The sequence below is a fragment of the Physeter macrocephalus genome, chromosome 13 (assembly GCF_002837175.3).
Source record: "Physeter macrocephalus isolate SW-GA chromosome 13, ASM283717v5, whole genome shotgun sequence".
NCBI lineage: Eukaryota > Metazoa > Chordata > Mammalia > Artiodactyla > Physeteridae > Physeter > Physeter macrocephalus.
This window is the reverse complement of record NC_041226.1, coordinates 23,357,562-23,374,678: the sequence shown is the minus strand read 5'-3', so window position 1 is coordinate 23,374,678 and position 17,117 is coordinate 23,357,562. Positions and strand designations below refer to the sequence as shown.

The following is a 17,117-nucleotide window of genomic DNA, read 5'->3' as shown; positions in this document are numbered from 1 at the left end:
TATGCTAACACATATATATGGAATCTAAGAAAAAAAATGTCATGAAGAGATTAGTGGTAGGACGGGAATAAAACACAGACCTACTAGAGCATGGACTTGAGGACATGGGGAGGGGGAAGGGTAAGCTGTGACGAAGTGAGAGAGTGGCAGGGACATATATGCACTACCAAATGTAAATTAGATAGCTAGTGGGAAGCTGCCGCATAGCACAGGGAGATCACCTCTGTGCTTTGTGACCACGAGAGGGGTGGGATAGGAAGGGTGGGAGGGAGGGAGACGCAAGAGGGAAGAGATATGGGAACATATGTATATGTATAACTGATTCACTTTGTTGTAAAGGAGAAACTAACACACTATGGTAAAACAGTTATACTCCAATAAAGATGTTAAAAAAAAAAAAAAAAAGAGTGATTTGAGGGGGAATATGCCTTATATTTATTTATTGTCATATAAAAAGCATGTACTGTGTGCGTGACACGTAGCAGATGCTCAATAACTGTGTTTCCCTCCCTCATTATCTCATTTAATTCTCATAAAAAACGCTATAAGGAAGTTATTATAATTTTTGTTTTATAGATGATGAAACAAAAGATTAAAGAGTTTAAGTGACACAACTACAGGTGGCCACTCTGGGTTCACACTACAAAACCGATGCATTCATGGTGTCAATACTGCCTCTCCAACACATATAACTGAGCTTTGCAGAATATTGTATTTACAAAGCACTTTCACGTGCCCTATTTCCCTGGATCTTCAGAACACTCTTGTGACATGAGGATTATTATTTTCTTCACTTCTAAGTGGAGGAAACAGGTAGTGGAATTACAGCAATTTCCCCAGGTTTTCTAAGGTGAATGAGTCTGCAGAATTTGAACCCGTGTCTTATGACGCCCGAACCTTTGCTCTGGGATCCACACCATGTGACATCTCAACGCAGAGCCCAAAGCTGGCCAAAGGGCTGAATGTGAGCTGAACACCAGCGTGCTCCATTCATGGGCTCCCAGGATCCAGCTGGCTCGTTGGTGTTCCAGAACTGCCCTCAAATCCTATCTCAGCAGCGTGGAGGGACCACTTGTGATGAGAGTGATACCCAACATTTTTGTGGCATTTTATAGTTTATAAAGTACCTATCTCATATGTCCTAATTGTGAAGGAGCCACTCTAAAAATAGAACAGCAAGGTGACCATATTTCTCAGGCTGGTAGGTAGCACCAAGCCCTAATGTTATACTTGGACGCTAGAATCAATTCCCACATCCCATAGAGGCCACTTTCCCAAGTGACACTCCGCATTCCTATTGCTTCACTTAATCTCCTTGAGGCTACCTTGATCTTCCAGGTATACTTTTCTCAGGATCCTTTTAAAATAGATTTGCTGTATTAAGATTATAAAAATAGTATGTGACTCTTGTCACTAGTTTAGACTAGTATAAAGGAGCAAATTAGCATTAACAAGTAACCCACTAACCAAGGTATGCTAATTTTACTATCTTTAGATATGCATATAATATATATTTATATATATATATATAATATTCCATTACATCTACCTGTATGTATGTACCATTATTTATGTATTAATGAACATTTGCTATTTGGATTATCTTCAATGTCTACACAACATTTCAATGAAAATTCTTGAATATCCATCTATGTATACTAGTCTAATTTTCTAGAAATGGAATTGCTGTTCATAAGAATGTACTTTTTAAAGGGTTTTAGTACATATTGACAAATGACCCTCCAGAGAACTGAACCAATTTATACTCTCACCAACAGAACATAAGATCCACCTTTCCCACACCTCTGCCCACAGTGAGAATTAGCAAAATGTATTCTTTAACAAGCTGATAGGAGAAAACAATAACTTGATTTTTCACTTTTCTTTCACTATTTGTGAAGGTGAACACCTCTTTAGCGGTTTATCAGTGAGAGGATCATATAACTTACTGTGCAATTTAGAGTGTTTTGAGTGATAAGGGGTGCTAACCAGAAGGAAAGCAAATGAAACTCATGTCACACTACTTACTGGCCATTGCATTTCTTAGTTTGAGAATCACTTGCTTATAACTTTTGCTTATTTTTCTATTATGTTGTCTGTTCTTAACGATTACCTGAAGATCATGTTACAATAATAGTATTAACACTTTGTAATTTATGTTAGATATATTTTCCTGGTATGTTGTTTATTTTTATTTTTAATTATAAATTAAATAATACATGAACATTGTTTTAGTTTGTTTCACATTTCTTTTTAATTGAAGTATGGTTTTTTCATTAAACTTTTTGAGACAGTTGTAGATTCACATGCAATTCTAAGAAGTAATACAGAGAAATACTCTTTACCCTTTAACCCAGTTTCCTCCAATCATAGTACAATATCACAACCAGGATATTTGGCATCGAGACAGTCAAGATACAGAACATTTCCATTATCACAAGGATCCGTCATGTTGCCCTTTTAGAGCTACATCCCTCCCACCCTCCCCATAAACCCTCGCAACTGCTAATCTATTCTACATTTCTGTAATTTTGTCATTTCAAAAGTATTACATAAATGGAATCACACAGTGTATAACCTTTGGGGACTGGCTTTTTTCATTCAGCATAATTTTCTGGTGATTCATCCAGATTCTTGTGTGTATCGATAGTTTGTTCTTTCTTATTGCTGCTTGGTGTTCAAAGGTATGGATGTATCACTATTTGTTTAATCATTCACCCATTTAAGTACACCTGGGTTGCTTCCTATCTTGGGCTGTTACAAGTAAAGCTGCGATAAACATTCATGTACAGCTTTTTGTGTAAACACAAGTCTTCATTGCTCTAGGATAAATTCCTAGAGATGCAATTTGTGCATCATTTGATGGTTGCGTGTTTAGTTTTTTAAGAAATTGACAAACTGTTTTCCATGGCTGTACCATTTTACATTCCCACAGCAATGTATGAGTCATCCAGTTTCTCTACATTCTTGCCACCATTTGGTGTTGTCACTATTTCTTATTTTAGCCACTCTCATAGATGAGTAGAAATATCTCATCACGGTTATAATTTTCATTTTCCTTATGACTAATGATGTTGAAAATTTTTTCATGTGCTTATTGATATTTGTGTATTCTCCTTGGTGAATTGTCTGTTCATATGTTTTGCCCATTTTCTAACCGGATTGTTTGTTTTGTTCACTTTGGGTTTTTGAGCATTCTTTGTATATACTAGATATTAGTCCTTTGTCAGGTACGAGGTTTGTAAATATTTTCTCCCAATATGTACCTTGCCTTTTCTTCCTCTTAACAGAGTCTTTCACAGATCAAATTTTTAAAATTTCTAATGTATCAATTTTTCCTTTTATAGATTGTACTTTTATTGTCAAGTCTAATAACTCTTTGCCCTAGATCCTGAAAATATTCTATTGTTTTTTCTAGGAGGATGCAATGTAACCACAGAGAAAGAGATTGGAGTGAAGTGGTTACAAGTCGAAGAATGCCAACTACCACAAGACTCTCGAAGAGGCAAAAAAACAGATCTTCCCTAAGGCCTCCAGAGGTAGAGCTGCCCTGCCAGCACCTTTCTTTCTAACTTCTGGCCTTCAGAAATGTGAGAGAATAAATTTCTGTTTTTTAAACCACAAAGTTTGTGGTAATTTGTTGCTGCAGACACAGGAAACCAATAGAAAGCTGTATATCAAAATATGTTCCAAGATTCTGGATCTTATTTAAACCTTCTGTTTTTAAGTGGCTTTTTCTGATGCTGCTGTGGCAGGAGGTTGAGGTAGGGGAGAGAATGGACCACCGTGTAACTGCCGGGAGGAGGAGAAATCCAGGTTACTGGTGTTGATGGAAATAATCAGTAAACAATCTATAATAGGAATAGAAAAGTTTTATTCAAGCCAAACTGAGGACTATAGCCCAGGAAACACAGACTCAAGAAGCACTCGAATTGTGTTTCACTGTATTACAAAATGCGGGAGGCTTATGTAGGCAAAAGCTGCAAGGTTACAGTTAGTTACATGAGTTGTCTCTCAAGGATTGTAATTGGAACTGCAAGAAGTAAGGGTGCTGTTAAACAGTAAGAATTGGTTGGGGTCCGAAATGGTTACATAGTTATAAAGGGAGACCTAAAGACCATAAGGTTGCAGCTGGCAGCTGCTAGCAGATATTGTTTTGAGAACAATATCTCAAGGTGGTGTCCTTGAGTTGGATATAGTTAGAAAATTCAAGTTCTCAATGATGCAGGAGCATGTCTGAAACAACATCCACAATGGCCACCCGGCTCCATTTTGAATGCTCAAACCACAGTTACCCCATTTTGATTTTTTAAATACATTCTTTTCTTTAATGGTTAAAGCAACTGTACAATGCACGTTTGACAGGCCAAAAGACAGGCTGTTCTGGCTAGCATAAAGTTCAAGCCAAAACACGTATAAGCCAGAACAACTCCTCATACCTCAGTATGTGAAAATTTCTTCCATCACTGGCTTCTTCAGCTCCAAGTCTTGGCTGTATGAGGCAAAAAGAGAACTCAGGGAACTCACGACCATGTCATTTCTCAGGTCCCCAGGTGCCTAGCTGGTCTGTCTTCTTCTCTCTATCTTTCAGTAACATCTAATGTTTGTTTTAAATATAATGTCCAGGGATTTTAGTTGTCCTTGGTGAAGCAATAGGGAAAAGTGCATCTACTCCATCTTGCTGGAAGCAGAAGTTTGTTTTATTTTAAACAGTAACTAACAGGACCTAAACAAAACATCTAAGCCTCTCACTCCTCATGCCTTATCCTCACTCCATTCTCCATAAATAACTAGTGGTTCTCCAAGTATCTCCCTAGTAATGATATATTTCAAAATAGAAGGCCCACACCCCCTCCCCACTTTAAATTTTAATTTCAAGTAAGTATTTTTAATACTTACTTATGGAAGTAAATACTTCTATATTTACTTAGATCTCATTCAAAATATTCGAAAGGCATATAGTGAAAAATCTCCCTCCCATCCTTATTCCTCAGACACCCAGGTCTCTTCCTCCAGAAGTAACCAATGTTATCATTATTCTGAATATGCTTCCAGAGATGTTTTAGTTGTATGTTATCAGATACATTATGCCTCTTGGAATCAAATGTATTATAATTCCCAATTATTGATTATTGATGTCCTTTTTCCCGGTAGAATTATTCATCTCTGCCTATTATAATGCCTTTTTGCGGAAGAAATATACCTACCTACCCGAAACAGACTCAGCCATGTCCTTGCTTTAACCAATGAAATGTGAGCAGCAGTCACGTATGCCAGTTCTAAGCAGACGGTTTAAAGCCCTTGTGAGCTTCCACTCCCCTTTGGCTGTTCTCTGCCATGAGAACAGATGTCCCAGGGGCTACTCATTCCTCCTGAGTCTCATAATGAGACGTTTTGCGGTGCAGAGACTCAGCAAACCGACAGCCACTGTATTAGTTATCTACTGCTGCATAACAAATTATCCTAAATTTCAGAAGTTATACGTCATTACTTCTCTAGTATTATATTGGTCACATAGACCAATTCTTGGTGCCATGTGGGAGGGGACTACACAAGAGTGTGCAATCCCAGAGGCAAGGCTCATCGGAAGCCATCTTGGAGACTGGCAGCCACAGCCATGAGATACAAGCAGAACAAGAACCATTGTTTTAGTTTTTAGCTGTTTACTTATATGTCTTTATTTACAGACTTTTAACAGTTTTTTTCTTTTTACTTCCTATTCTAAAAGAAGAGTGAATACCTCTTCACCCTCTTTGCCTTTCTTACACTACTTCCCATTTCTTGAGTTTGGTTAGTTTTATTACTCTTTTTTAAGTTTTTCTGTTGATTGTGTGTATAACTCTAAATTATGTACTTGTGTCTTATTCCACCAGCTTTCAACAGCACTGGCTTGCTCCCCACTATATACGATTAAGAAATTAGTGCTTTGGGACTTCCCTGGTGGTCCAGTGGTAAAGAATCCACCTTCCAATGCAGGGGGCTCAGGTTCGATCCCTGGTCGGGGAACTAAGATCCCACATGCCTCAGGGCAACTAAGCCCACACATCACAGCTACTGAGCTCACGAGCCTCAATGAGAGAGCCCTCGTGCTGCAACTACAGAGCCCATGTGCTCTGGAGCCCACGTGCCACAACTAGAGAGAAGTCCGCATGCTGCAACGAAGAGCCCATGCGCCGCAACGAAAAGATCCTGCATGCCTCAGCGAAGATTCCACCAGCTTTCAACAGCACTGGCTTGCTCCCCACTATATACGATTAAGAAATTAGTGCTTTGGGACTTCCCTGGTGGTCCAGTGGTAAAGAATCCACCTTCCAATGCAGGGGGCTCAGGTTCGATCCCTGGTCGGGGAACTAAGATCCCACATGCCTCAGGGCAACTAAGCCCACACATCACAGCTACTGAGCTCACGAGCCTCAATGAGAGAGCCCTCGTGCTGCAACTACAGAGCCCATGTGCTCTGGAGCCCACGTGCCACAACTAGAGAGAAGTCCGCATGCTGCAACGAAGAGCCCATGCGCCGCAACGAAAAGATCCTGCATGCCTCAGCGAAGATCCCATGTGCCACAACTAAGACCCAACACGGACAAAAAAAAAAAAAAAAGAAAGAAAAGAAAAGAAAAAAGAAAGAAAATGAAATAACCTTATAAAAAAATAAAGAAATTGGTGCTTTTACATTCTTCTAACATCACCTCCCTCCAAACTTCTGTCAGTGATATCATTATTTTTATATTTTCAAGTTTCTCTTTGCCTCCTCAGATCTTTCTCTTCAAGCTGTGTTGTTATCCTAAGAATTTACTAAGCTCCATCTCCTCAGATCACAGGACCAATGAAAGGTCCCCGTATTCATCAGGAAAGCATAAAAATTGATGGGCACTGAGGAGAGCAGTGGATTTGATGCTCTAAGCCTTGACTCTGAGGCGGAGGACTGATTGGAATCTAGAGAAACCCTGGCCTAAGGTCACACGTAATTTCTTTCAGATCCTTAACCAAGGCAGGCAGCATTCTCCCTCTGGGGCTGAATTCCCAAAGCTACACAGTCCAGGGGCATCAATCTTGGTGTTCATTCAAGGAGTGTCACTGATCCAAAGAGGAGAGTTGAAGAGAGGGGAGGTGATAGAGCTTTTTGACAACAGAAGTCCTTTGTGTCCTTCAGCACTGTCCTCATGATTTTTGCTGAATCTATCCAACCTCCCAGGGTGTAGTTAATTTCTCTTCCCCAAGAGGTCAGTTTGGAGTATCCTGCTGAGTTCTGCCCTTGGTCCCTTGCTATTTGGGGGTGACAGGGGTAGGGTCTCCAAATACGATACAGGACAATCAGTTCAATTTCAATCTCAGATAAACGATGGATTTTTTAAAAATATAAGTACATTGCAAATATTGCATAGGACATCCTTATACTAAACAATTATTTACCGTTTATTTGAAATTCAAATTTAACTGAGCATTCTGTGGTCTGACTTCTAAACCTTAAGACCCTGCGCGGGTGGGTCTGAGTTCCTTCTTATCAGCGGGAACAGAAGCAGAGCCAAGAGCTGCACACGGAAGCCTTGACCAAACCCACATGACTGCGAAGAACCCAAAAAGCCTAGCCATGCTAAGAGATATGTCCTATAGAGAGGCGTCCATGTGGAAGTTTCTCAGAGTCTCCCTGGATAGCTTTATCTGCTGGCCCACAAATTACCTCATCTCCACACCACTCCACACCTATTTCTCAGCCTGTATATAGCTTGCATTCAATCTATTTGTACTTGTTTATACTTTTGTACATGCTCTCTCTTCCTCTAACAGATCCAAATTTGGTATTTACTGAATGCCAGCTCTGGGACAGCAAATCACGTTAGGTGCTTTCTCAGACTCCATCCCCTTATCTTCACGACAGCCCCATGAGGGAGGCATCATTTGTTTCTATCATTGTTCCCATTTTCCAGATGTGGAAACTGATTCAAAGGGTCCAGGCCAGCTGAGAGACTCATCAAGAAGGTGTCGCCTGAGGCTCCAGGACTAATAAGTGCCACGGCTAAGACTTAAACTTCTTCCTAAAGATGAACTGCTCCCTGAATGTCCCGGAGGCCTCCCGGATTTTCCAGCTTCACCCAAGTCCCCTACCACTCAACTCCCGTCAATGGTCGGGTACCATCACCCCACCCCCACTGGAACGCTTAAGGAAACAGAATCCCAGTAAAAGGAGATAGGAGGGGACACCCTCTCCAGCAGGGTGGTGACATAAAGCTTCTGGAATTTACTATCAGGACCATGGAGATCAATAAGTTAGTCCATAGAAACAATGTTACAAAAGGTGGACAAATCCTGCGGTTGTCTGAAGAAGCAAATGGGCTGTGATTTGCCAGCCCAAGAACTTACTCAGCCTTTAGGGTATAATTTATATTGGCAAATGCAATCTGAATTCAAGCCACTGATTTAGACATGAACTTGCACACCCATGCACACCTTGGAGACTGTGCTATCTACTGGGGGGGGTGTGCATGTGTGTGCCTGGGGGTGCCCTGCTCCTGCGTCCCTGTAATTTCAATGGGGGCAGAGATCACGTCTTTGGTGACTCACTGTTTCCCTGCAGCACTAGAGCATGGCTTTGGCCAGAGCTGAGCTTAATCTGTGCTTTTCACCAGTGGGGAGAGCATTGAAACCCTCATTTATTTCTGTTTGTAGCGTTGGTGCAACTCGAGAGATTTGCAATCACTTACAATCATGATTAACTACTATCTAACTGCAACCATTATTTTTCTTAATGGCATAAATGCCTATTAGCTTTCAGTTTTCCCTGTTGAGAAAACAGCCTCCCAATTCTCTGAAAGAATCCAGAAAAGCGTGAAGAAAAGAAAACCATTTGGTAATTACCAGCCCAGGGCCTAAAAATGTCAGCTGGCTTGGGTCAAGCTTCAGGACTTAGTTTCTGCTGTGAATTACAGACATAACAGCAGTATTGCACCCCTTGGACCGAGGCAATATTCAGTTTCAGTCTGGTGGTTAGGAAAGAAGAACATCTTCATCTGAAGTCCTACCCATGAAAAGACTGAAGAGACGTGTTCCTTCAAAACAAAATAAAATATGTATTGTTTAGGCAAGTGTTATGGCCAGATGACATTTCGATTCGAGTCCTCCCTGCTTAATGCCTTCATTTCCTAGCCTGGAGGACAAAATCAGCTCTCCCATCCCACAGGTTCAGAAGAAAGCTCCCCTTTGCAGGCTGAGGTGCCGTGTTCGGCTTTGGAAAGGAAACAAATCACGTTATTGTCAAGGCTATTATTGAGAACATCGTGCTCTCAGCCCTACTGGCTTGGCCATAGTCAAAAGAATCAAACAAAGCTGTTGGCTATGAATTTCATCACTCTGACTTACCCAGCCGGGACCTTCCCCACCCCTACCCCAATTCTACTCCCAATTCAAATGCCCCAGAATTTGTTCCAGGAACAAGTTAAAATTCCTGCTACTTTCAGACCTACAAACAGTGCAAATCTTTTCTTTCCTTTTCTCTCTTTAAGAAAAGAAATTCTGCTTGCTGGAAGATCTGGTTGCTGGAAGATCCAGCTCCAAAGGCGAAGGCCCCGAGGAGAAACGGGAAATGGAATGATCAGTTTGTGGGACTGGAGTGTATACAGGAAGTATACGCCACTGAGCAAATGCCTAATTGCCTTCCAGGGCACAGAGGCCCTAGGGCCCTATGCTTGGCGCTGATACCTGTCACCACTGCTGAGTGGACACAAGGGAGTTGGTCTACTCAATAAAGGCATTAGGGTCCTACCTGTTAATCTCTTGCCTTAGGGCCTGTGCATAGGCCCCTTATCCATTATGCTATCAACTCCTGCCCCACTGAGGCAGAATAAGATTGCAGTCTGTATGATATTGCTTACACGTGGAATCTAAAAAAATACAACAAACTAGTGAATATAACATAACAGAAGCAGACTCACAGATACTGTGTAGAGAACAAACTAGTGGTTACCAGTGGGAAAGCGGGGAGGGGAAATATAGAGATGGGGGAGTTGGAGGTACAAACTATTGGGTATAAGACAGGCTCAAGGATGTAACGTACAACATAGGGAATATAGCCAATGTTTTGTAATAAGTGTAAATGGAAAGTAACCTTTAAAAATTGTATAAAATTTAAAAAAGATTTAAAGAATAGGATTGCAGTGGTTGTCCTGAGGAATTGGGAAAATACAAAGAATAATGTATTCCCTCAAATAATGTTATTTAAGAGTCCATTGGATTGAGGGTAGGGTGGGGAGGGGAAATGTTCTGGCACCTTTCGTTACTTTTGTTTTGAATGTGTGTGTGTGTGTGTGTGTGTGTGTGTGTGTGTGTGTGTGTTTAAATGTGGAGGTTGAAGAGGAAGAGACTGGTTTTTCCTTTTTGGAGTTTTTTATTATTAAAATTTTTCTTGTGACAGTACCATTGGCTGGAACATTCTTTCTAGAAACCTCTAAAATAAAATACGAGTCAGTACAGGGTAAGAGAGACTTTTTAAAAAGCAATACCTTTGGAGGCCGAAATAATGAGATTTGAAGGCTTGCTCAGACTTGGCGTGTGTGATTTGAGGCAAGTGATTTCTTGTCTCCGAGCCTTTCTTTCCAACCCACCTCTGGAAAATGGGTATGTTGTAATAAAGCCAACTTGACTGCATGGTTGTGAGCATAAAATAAAATAGAATATATAAAGTGCACAGCACAGTTTTACATACCAGTTACTGTCATCTGTGCTTTACCTAAAAGATGCATTTATTCCTCACTACTGCCCTGAGAGGTAGGTCCTAAAATTGTCCCCGTTATATGGAGAAGTGAGGCTTAGAAGGGCTCCGCTGGTCAAGTGGCAGAGACAGGACTTGAGTCCCGCCCGGCTCTTATCCGCTGCCCCCTGTACAGAGGCTGCAAAGCTGAGTCCCAGGAGCCAGATCTAGCCTATGGGTGTGTTTAGTTTGGCTTATAGTATTTATAGAAAAATATTTAGCTTAGTTGTCAACACTTAAAAATTGGGAGATTTCACAATTCTGGATCCCTGGCTTCTCTTTCAAAATCTGCAGCTCTGACCATTCTGCCCCTGTGTTCCCACATCACCATGTACGGTGGTGGCCGTCACTGGGGATGGTCCTGAGCTCTCGATGGTCTCCATCACTCCTCATCCTCACACATTCCGGCACCTGGAAGCATCTGAGGGTGTGTCCTCTTCCCCTGCCACCTTTTCTGTCCATCACCCTCATTGTAGCCGTCCAGTTGCTAGGCTACAGCCTGACAGCTGTACGTGGTTCCTTTGTGGAGTAAGTGCCCCTGTTCACTCTGGTCTCCATTGAGCTCTAGTCATTCCTGCCTACTGCAGCTCCCAGGACAATGTCAATGACACATGAGTGTTCCAGATTCCTCCAGGGCTCCCCAACGCCTCTCCTCCTCTAAGTCTGGAAAGACCCTGAAGCATCCCTGCCTCTGAGCACACACCACCTCCTGGATTTGCCTTTTTCTTCCCTTAGCACTGCCGTGAAACCACCTTAGCCCACGGTCTCCTCACCTCTGCCTTCCTGGGTTATTGCAGTAGTCCCTTACCTTGTGCCCCTGACTACCCTCCTACCCATTCAGCCCATTTCACAAAACAACGTCATATCCATTTTCAGCACATCTTTCTATTGTGATCAGGGTCGGCTTCAAGCAATTAACTACACCGGAGCCCACACTTGGTTTCATGCTCTTCTATGGCCATCTTGAAATTCCTCATGATTTTTGAATCAGAAGCCTGCATTTTTGTTTTGCACTGGGGCCCACAAATTATGTAGATAGTCCTATTCATGTTTCAGTTTCAAGAAGCTTTAGTGACTCCTAACCTTAGCAGTGTTTGCCAGCCTTTTTTAATCCCCATGGTACACAAAGAACATGTTAATATATGGATGCTGTAGTGGGCTGCTCTGAAGCCCCAGGTCCCAACCAGCCATTCTGGGGAGAACACACGTCATGGCAAACTGTAATCCTTTCTCAGCACACAAAGATGCTGAATTCACCTGCTGGGAAAATTCAGTCCTGCAGGAGAAGTTTCTATTAGTTCGCCTTAGTGCTCACCCGGCTTTATTTTTGGAACCCCAGCCTGCTTTTAGGTCAATCTCTACTGCCTTCATGAGACTTTGCAAGTCAGGAAGGCAAACAAGTATTGATAAAAAGGCCACTTTGAAGCACTGTGATAAGAGGTCTCATAGAAGAAGGTGGGAGGGGGTGGGGGGGGGGCGGATGCCTTAGTTTCCTCTGGCTGCTGAAACAAATTGCCACAAACTTGGTGGCTTAGCAACAGAAGTTTCTTTTCTCACAGTTCCGGAGGCTAGAAGTCCGAAATCATGGTGTCAGCAGAGCCGTGCTTCCTCTGAAGGCTCCGGGGAGAATCCTTTCTTGCCTCTTCCAGCTTCTAGGGACTCCAGGTGTTCCTCGGCTTGTGGCTGCATCACTCTAACCTTTGTCTCCTTCCTCACATGGCCTTTTCCTCTTTTCTCTGTGTCTCTTATAAAGACACGTGTCATTGTATTTAAGGTCTACCTGGATAATCCAGAACGATCTCATCTCAAGACCCTTAAGTACATCTGCAAAGACACTTTTTTTTCTGATGAAAGTATAACATTCACAGGTTCTGGGAATTAGGATGTGAGGGGCCGTCATTCAACCCACTACAGAGGGTATATGACAGGGGCAGCTAACCCCACACTGGGGAATTGGGGTGAGCTGCCTTGAAAAAAATAACGTTTAAGCTGAATAAGCCAGGAAAAGAGGAGAAGAAGGGGGTGACGGTGGTGAAAGTGTTTCTGGAAATAGCATGTGCAAAGATCCCAATACAAAGTTAAGCCTGCTGGATTCCTGGCACTAAATGAAGCTAAGTGTATTTGCAGAGGAATGTACAAGGAGAATGGGTGGGAGAAGCAGCTGGGGAAGTAATCGAGGCCAAATCAAGATGAGCCTTGTAACTACAGAAAGTCATTTGGACCAGTGTAACGAGGAAGCCCTGAAAGGTTCTAAGCAATGGAAGGACATGATCAGATTTCAAGAGATGGCTATGGCTGTAACGTGCAGTGTGCTTTGGAGGCAGCCAAGACTGGACCAAGGGGAATGGTTAGGAAATGGTTACGTAATTCAGGCAGTGAACGAAAAACTAGGACAGTGCAGAAGGGAAGGCAGATAAGTCAACAAATTCAAGAGGTTATTTGGGAGGCAGAATCAGTAGATTTGGTGGCTGGTGGGATTTCAGTACAGAAGTCAAGGATGACACACCCAGGCTTCTGGCTTCTGGTTCAGAAAGTGTCGCCATTGTTGATGTCGGGACCTGAGAAGGAGGGGCAGTTTGGGTGGGCACAGTTGGGGTGAGTTTGCAGTGTCTGTGGGACAGCATTATTAGAGCTTATTAGTGGACTTTGAGTGGTCTGAAGCACAGCAGAGAGCCTGGGACTGGAAATAGAGACTTGGGAACTGTCAGAATGTGGATCGTATGTGAAGTCAGGGAGGGAATGCTCGCACTCAGGGGAAGGTGTAAAGTGAAAAGAAAATAGGGCCCAAGACAGAGCTCTCAGGAGCACTGATACTTACTCTGTGTGTTACTGATCAGGGTTCTTGGCCTCCTTAATCAGTAGAAATTGATAAGAGGCCAGACGAGAAATTCAGGTAAGGCTTTATTGGGGCCCCTGCTGCAGCAGAGGGGGAAGCAAAAACAAGCAACAGGTTCCCTTGCTCGCTCGCTCCCGGGGGTTGGAGGGTGGAGGGCACATGAGCTTGTTCCTCATATGGCGTGAGGGTAGGGGTGTGTCCAGGGGTCGGGCCGGAGGCGTGGCCTAGGTATTTTGCCCACCCCTTTGGTGGTGTTGAGTGCAGGGGGCATGTGCAGTACCCTGTTTTTGCTCCTGGCTCTTCAGAAGTGGCAGTTGGGTTTTTTTGGTCTTTTTGTATCTTGTTATCCATAATTTGCCCCAACCGTACATGCACACAGTTACTTTTTTGTCCCATATAGTTTCTTTGTATTCTGCTGCTTGAAGAGAGGAGACGTTTGTTCAGGTGCAAGCACTGCAGCAAAGGGTCCCAGGTCCCAGCCTGTCTCATATGGGCTGAGGACAAGGGCCTGTGGCAAATGGCAGATGACTCAGAGGGCAGTGACTGCCAATATTTAGTTATGTGTGGTTTCTACAATATAATTCAAAATGTGCTGTCAGTTGTCTTCTTATGTCACTCATTTTATATTTTGCTGAACAATTCAAGCACAGTATTGTTCTCCTTTCTCCTGTCTTGGTCCTAACTATTTCATATACCCAGGAACCAAGGCAAGGGTCCAGAACAGGGGCCCCACGTGGGAATAAGCCCCGAATGATTGGCTGGATATTATCTGTCCAAGGCTGAGTCACAAAACAAGAGGAGGGAATATTTCTCATCTCCTCTGATCCTTCACCAAAACCCATATCCAGTGTCATCATCCACAGAACATTCTAAAAACATTATTTCTCTTAGATTATAAGCAATTTCCACTAAGTTCAGGAGTATATTTTTTTGGCTCAAGTTATTTCCTTTCCCCTCCCCTGGGCTCCTTCCCAGCTAGTGAAATCCTATGTAACAGCACTGCTCGATAGAAATTTCTGCAACAGTGGAGACTTTCTATGTCTGTGTTTTATAATATGGTAGCCACTTGCTGAAGGTGGCTACTGAGTACTGGAATGCAGTCAGTATGACTGAGGAACTGAACTTCTAATTTTATTTAATTTAAGCCATTTAAATGTAAATACCCACATGTGGCTAGTGGCTACCATATTGGACAGAATAACTCTACAAACTTTAGTGAACTCAAAATTCACTTCCTCAAGAGGCATTCCCTGAATACCCCACCCACAGCCAGGCCTATCTCCCTACTATATGCTGTTTAGAAACTAGTACTTTCATAAAGCTAATGGAGATTATAATTTTGAATAATCATGTGTGTATTTGCTAGTCTGAAGTGTCTCCCAGGATAGAACAAGGTCTAGAAGGGCAGGGACTATGTCTATCTCATTTACTACTGTATTTCCAGCACCTAGCAGAGTGTACAGTACTTGCTATTTGCTCAATAAAGATATATGAAAAGAATTAATTAATGGGACTTCCCTGGTGGCAGAGTGGTTAAGAATCCACCTGCCAATGCAGGGGACACGGTTCAAGCCCTGTTCCGGGAAGATCCCACATGCCACAGAGCAGCTAAGCTCGTGAGCCACAACTACTGAGCCAGCACTCTAGAGCCCGCGAGCCACAGCTACTGAGCCCAAGCACCACAACTACTGAAGCCTGCACACCAGGAACCCATGCTCCGCAACAGGAGAAGCCACCGCAATGAGAAGCCCGGGCACCCCAATGAAGAGTAACCTCCACTCACCGCAACTAGAGAAAGCCCATGCACAGCAAAGAAGACCCAACGCAGCCAGAAATAAATAAAAAATAAATTGAAAAAAAGAATAAATTAATGATCAAATGATTCAGAAAAACATGTTATGGGATTATGTGCCAAATATATGTATATTAAACAATTGGGGAGATTGGTTCAAGATGGTGGAGTAGAAGGATGTGCACTCACTCCCTCTTGTGAGAGCACCAGAATCACAACTAACTGCTGAACAGTCATCGACTGGAACTCACAAAAAAAGATACCCCATATCAAAAGACAAAGGAGAAGCCACAATGAGACAGTAGAAGGGGCACAATCACAATAAAATAAAATCCCATAACTGCTGGGTGGGTGACTCACAAAATGGAGAAACTTATACCACAGAAGTCCCCCCACTGGGGTGAAGGTTCTGAGCCCCACGTCAGGCTTCCCAACCTGGGGGTCCAGCAGCGGGAGGAGAAATTCCTAGAGAATCAGACTTTGAAGGCTAGCGGGATTTGATTGCAGGACTTCAACAGGACTGGGGGAAACAGAGAACTGAACCAGACCTACCCGCTAGTGTTGGAGGGTCTCCTGCAGAGGCAGGGTGTGGCTGTGTCTCACCGTGAGGACAAGGACACTGGCAGCAGAAGTTCTGGGACGTACTCCTTGGAGCGAGCTCTCCCAGAGTCCGCCATTAGCCCCACCAAAGAGCCCGGGTAGGCTCCAGTGTTGGGTCGCCTCAGGCCAAACAATCAACAGGGAGGGAACCCAGCCCCACCCATCAACAAACAAGAGGATTAAAGTTTTACTGAGCTCTGCCCACCAGAGCAACAGCCAGCTCTACCCACCACCAATCATCTCCCATCAGGAAACTTACACAAGCCTCTTAGATAGCCTAATCCACCAGAGGGCAGACAGCAGAAGCAAGAAGAACTACAATCCTGCAGCCTGTGGAAAATAAACCACATTCACAGAAAGATAGACAAGACGAAAAGACAGAGAGCTATGTACCAGATGAAGGAACAAGATAAAACCCCAGAAAAACAACTAAATGAAGTGGAGATAGGCAACCTTCCAGAAAAAGAATTCAGAATAATGATAGTGAAGATGATCCAGGACCCTGGAAAAAGAATGGGGGCAAAGATCGAGAAGATGCAAGAAATGTTTAACAAAGACCTAGAAGAAATAAAGAACACCTAGAAGAATTAAAGAACAAACAAACAGAGATGAACAGTACAATAACTGTAATTAAAAATACACTAAAAGGAATCAATAGCAGAATAACTGAAGCAGAAGAACGGATAAGTGACCTGGAAGACAGAATGGTGGAATTCACTGCTGCAGAACAGAATAAAGAAAAAAGAATGAAAAGAAATGAAGACAGCCTAAGAGACCTCTGGGACAACATTAAACGCAACAACATTCGCATTATAGGGGTCCCAGAAGGAGAAGAGAAAGGGAAAGGATCCGAGAAAATATTTGAAGAGATTGTAGTCGAAAACTTCACTGACGTGGGAAAGGAAATAGCCACCCAAGTCCAGGAAGTGCAGAGAGTCCCTGGCAGGATAAACCCAAGGAGAAACATGCCAATACACATACTAATCAAACTGACAAAAATTAAAGACAAAGAAAAATTATTGAAAGCAGCAAGGGAAAAACGACAAATAACATACAAGGGAACTCCCATAAGGTTAACAGCTGATTTCTCAGCAGAAACTCTACAGGCCAGAAGGCAGTGGAATGATATACTTAAAGTGATGAAA

The 17,117-nt window shown here is 42.8% G+C and overlaps 1 protein-coding gene across 4 annotated transcripts in view; it reads left to right on the top strand.

Annotated features, from left to right (window-relative positions):
* LOC114487490 (uncharacterized) overlaps nt 1-17,117 on the top strand; it is a 48,345-nt gene that overhangs the window by 17,757 nt on the left and 13,471 nt on the right. For 2 of the 4 annotated variants that reach the window (XM_028497740.2, XM_028497742.2), the window contains one exon: nt 3,419-3,539. In XM_028497740.2, coding sequence (XP_028353541.1) covers nt 3,419-3,539 — 121 coding nt within the window. Of the gene's footprint in view, nt 1-3,418; nt 3,540-5,873; nt 6,208-9,500; nt 10,166-17,117 lie in introns of those variants that run through there. The other 2 variants (XM_028497739.2, XM_055089544.1) reach the window with 2 other exon arrangements.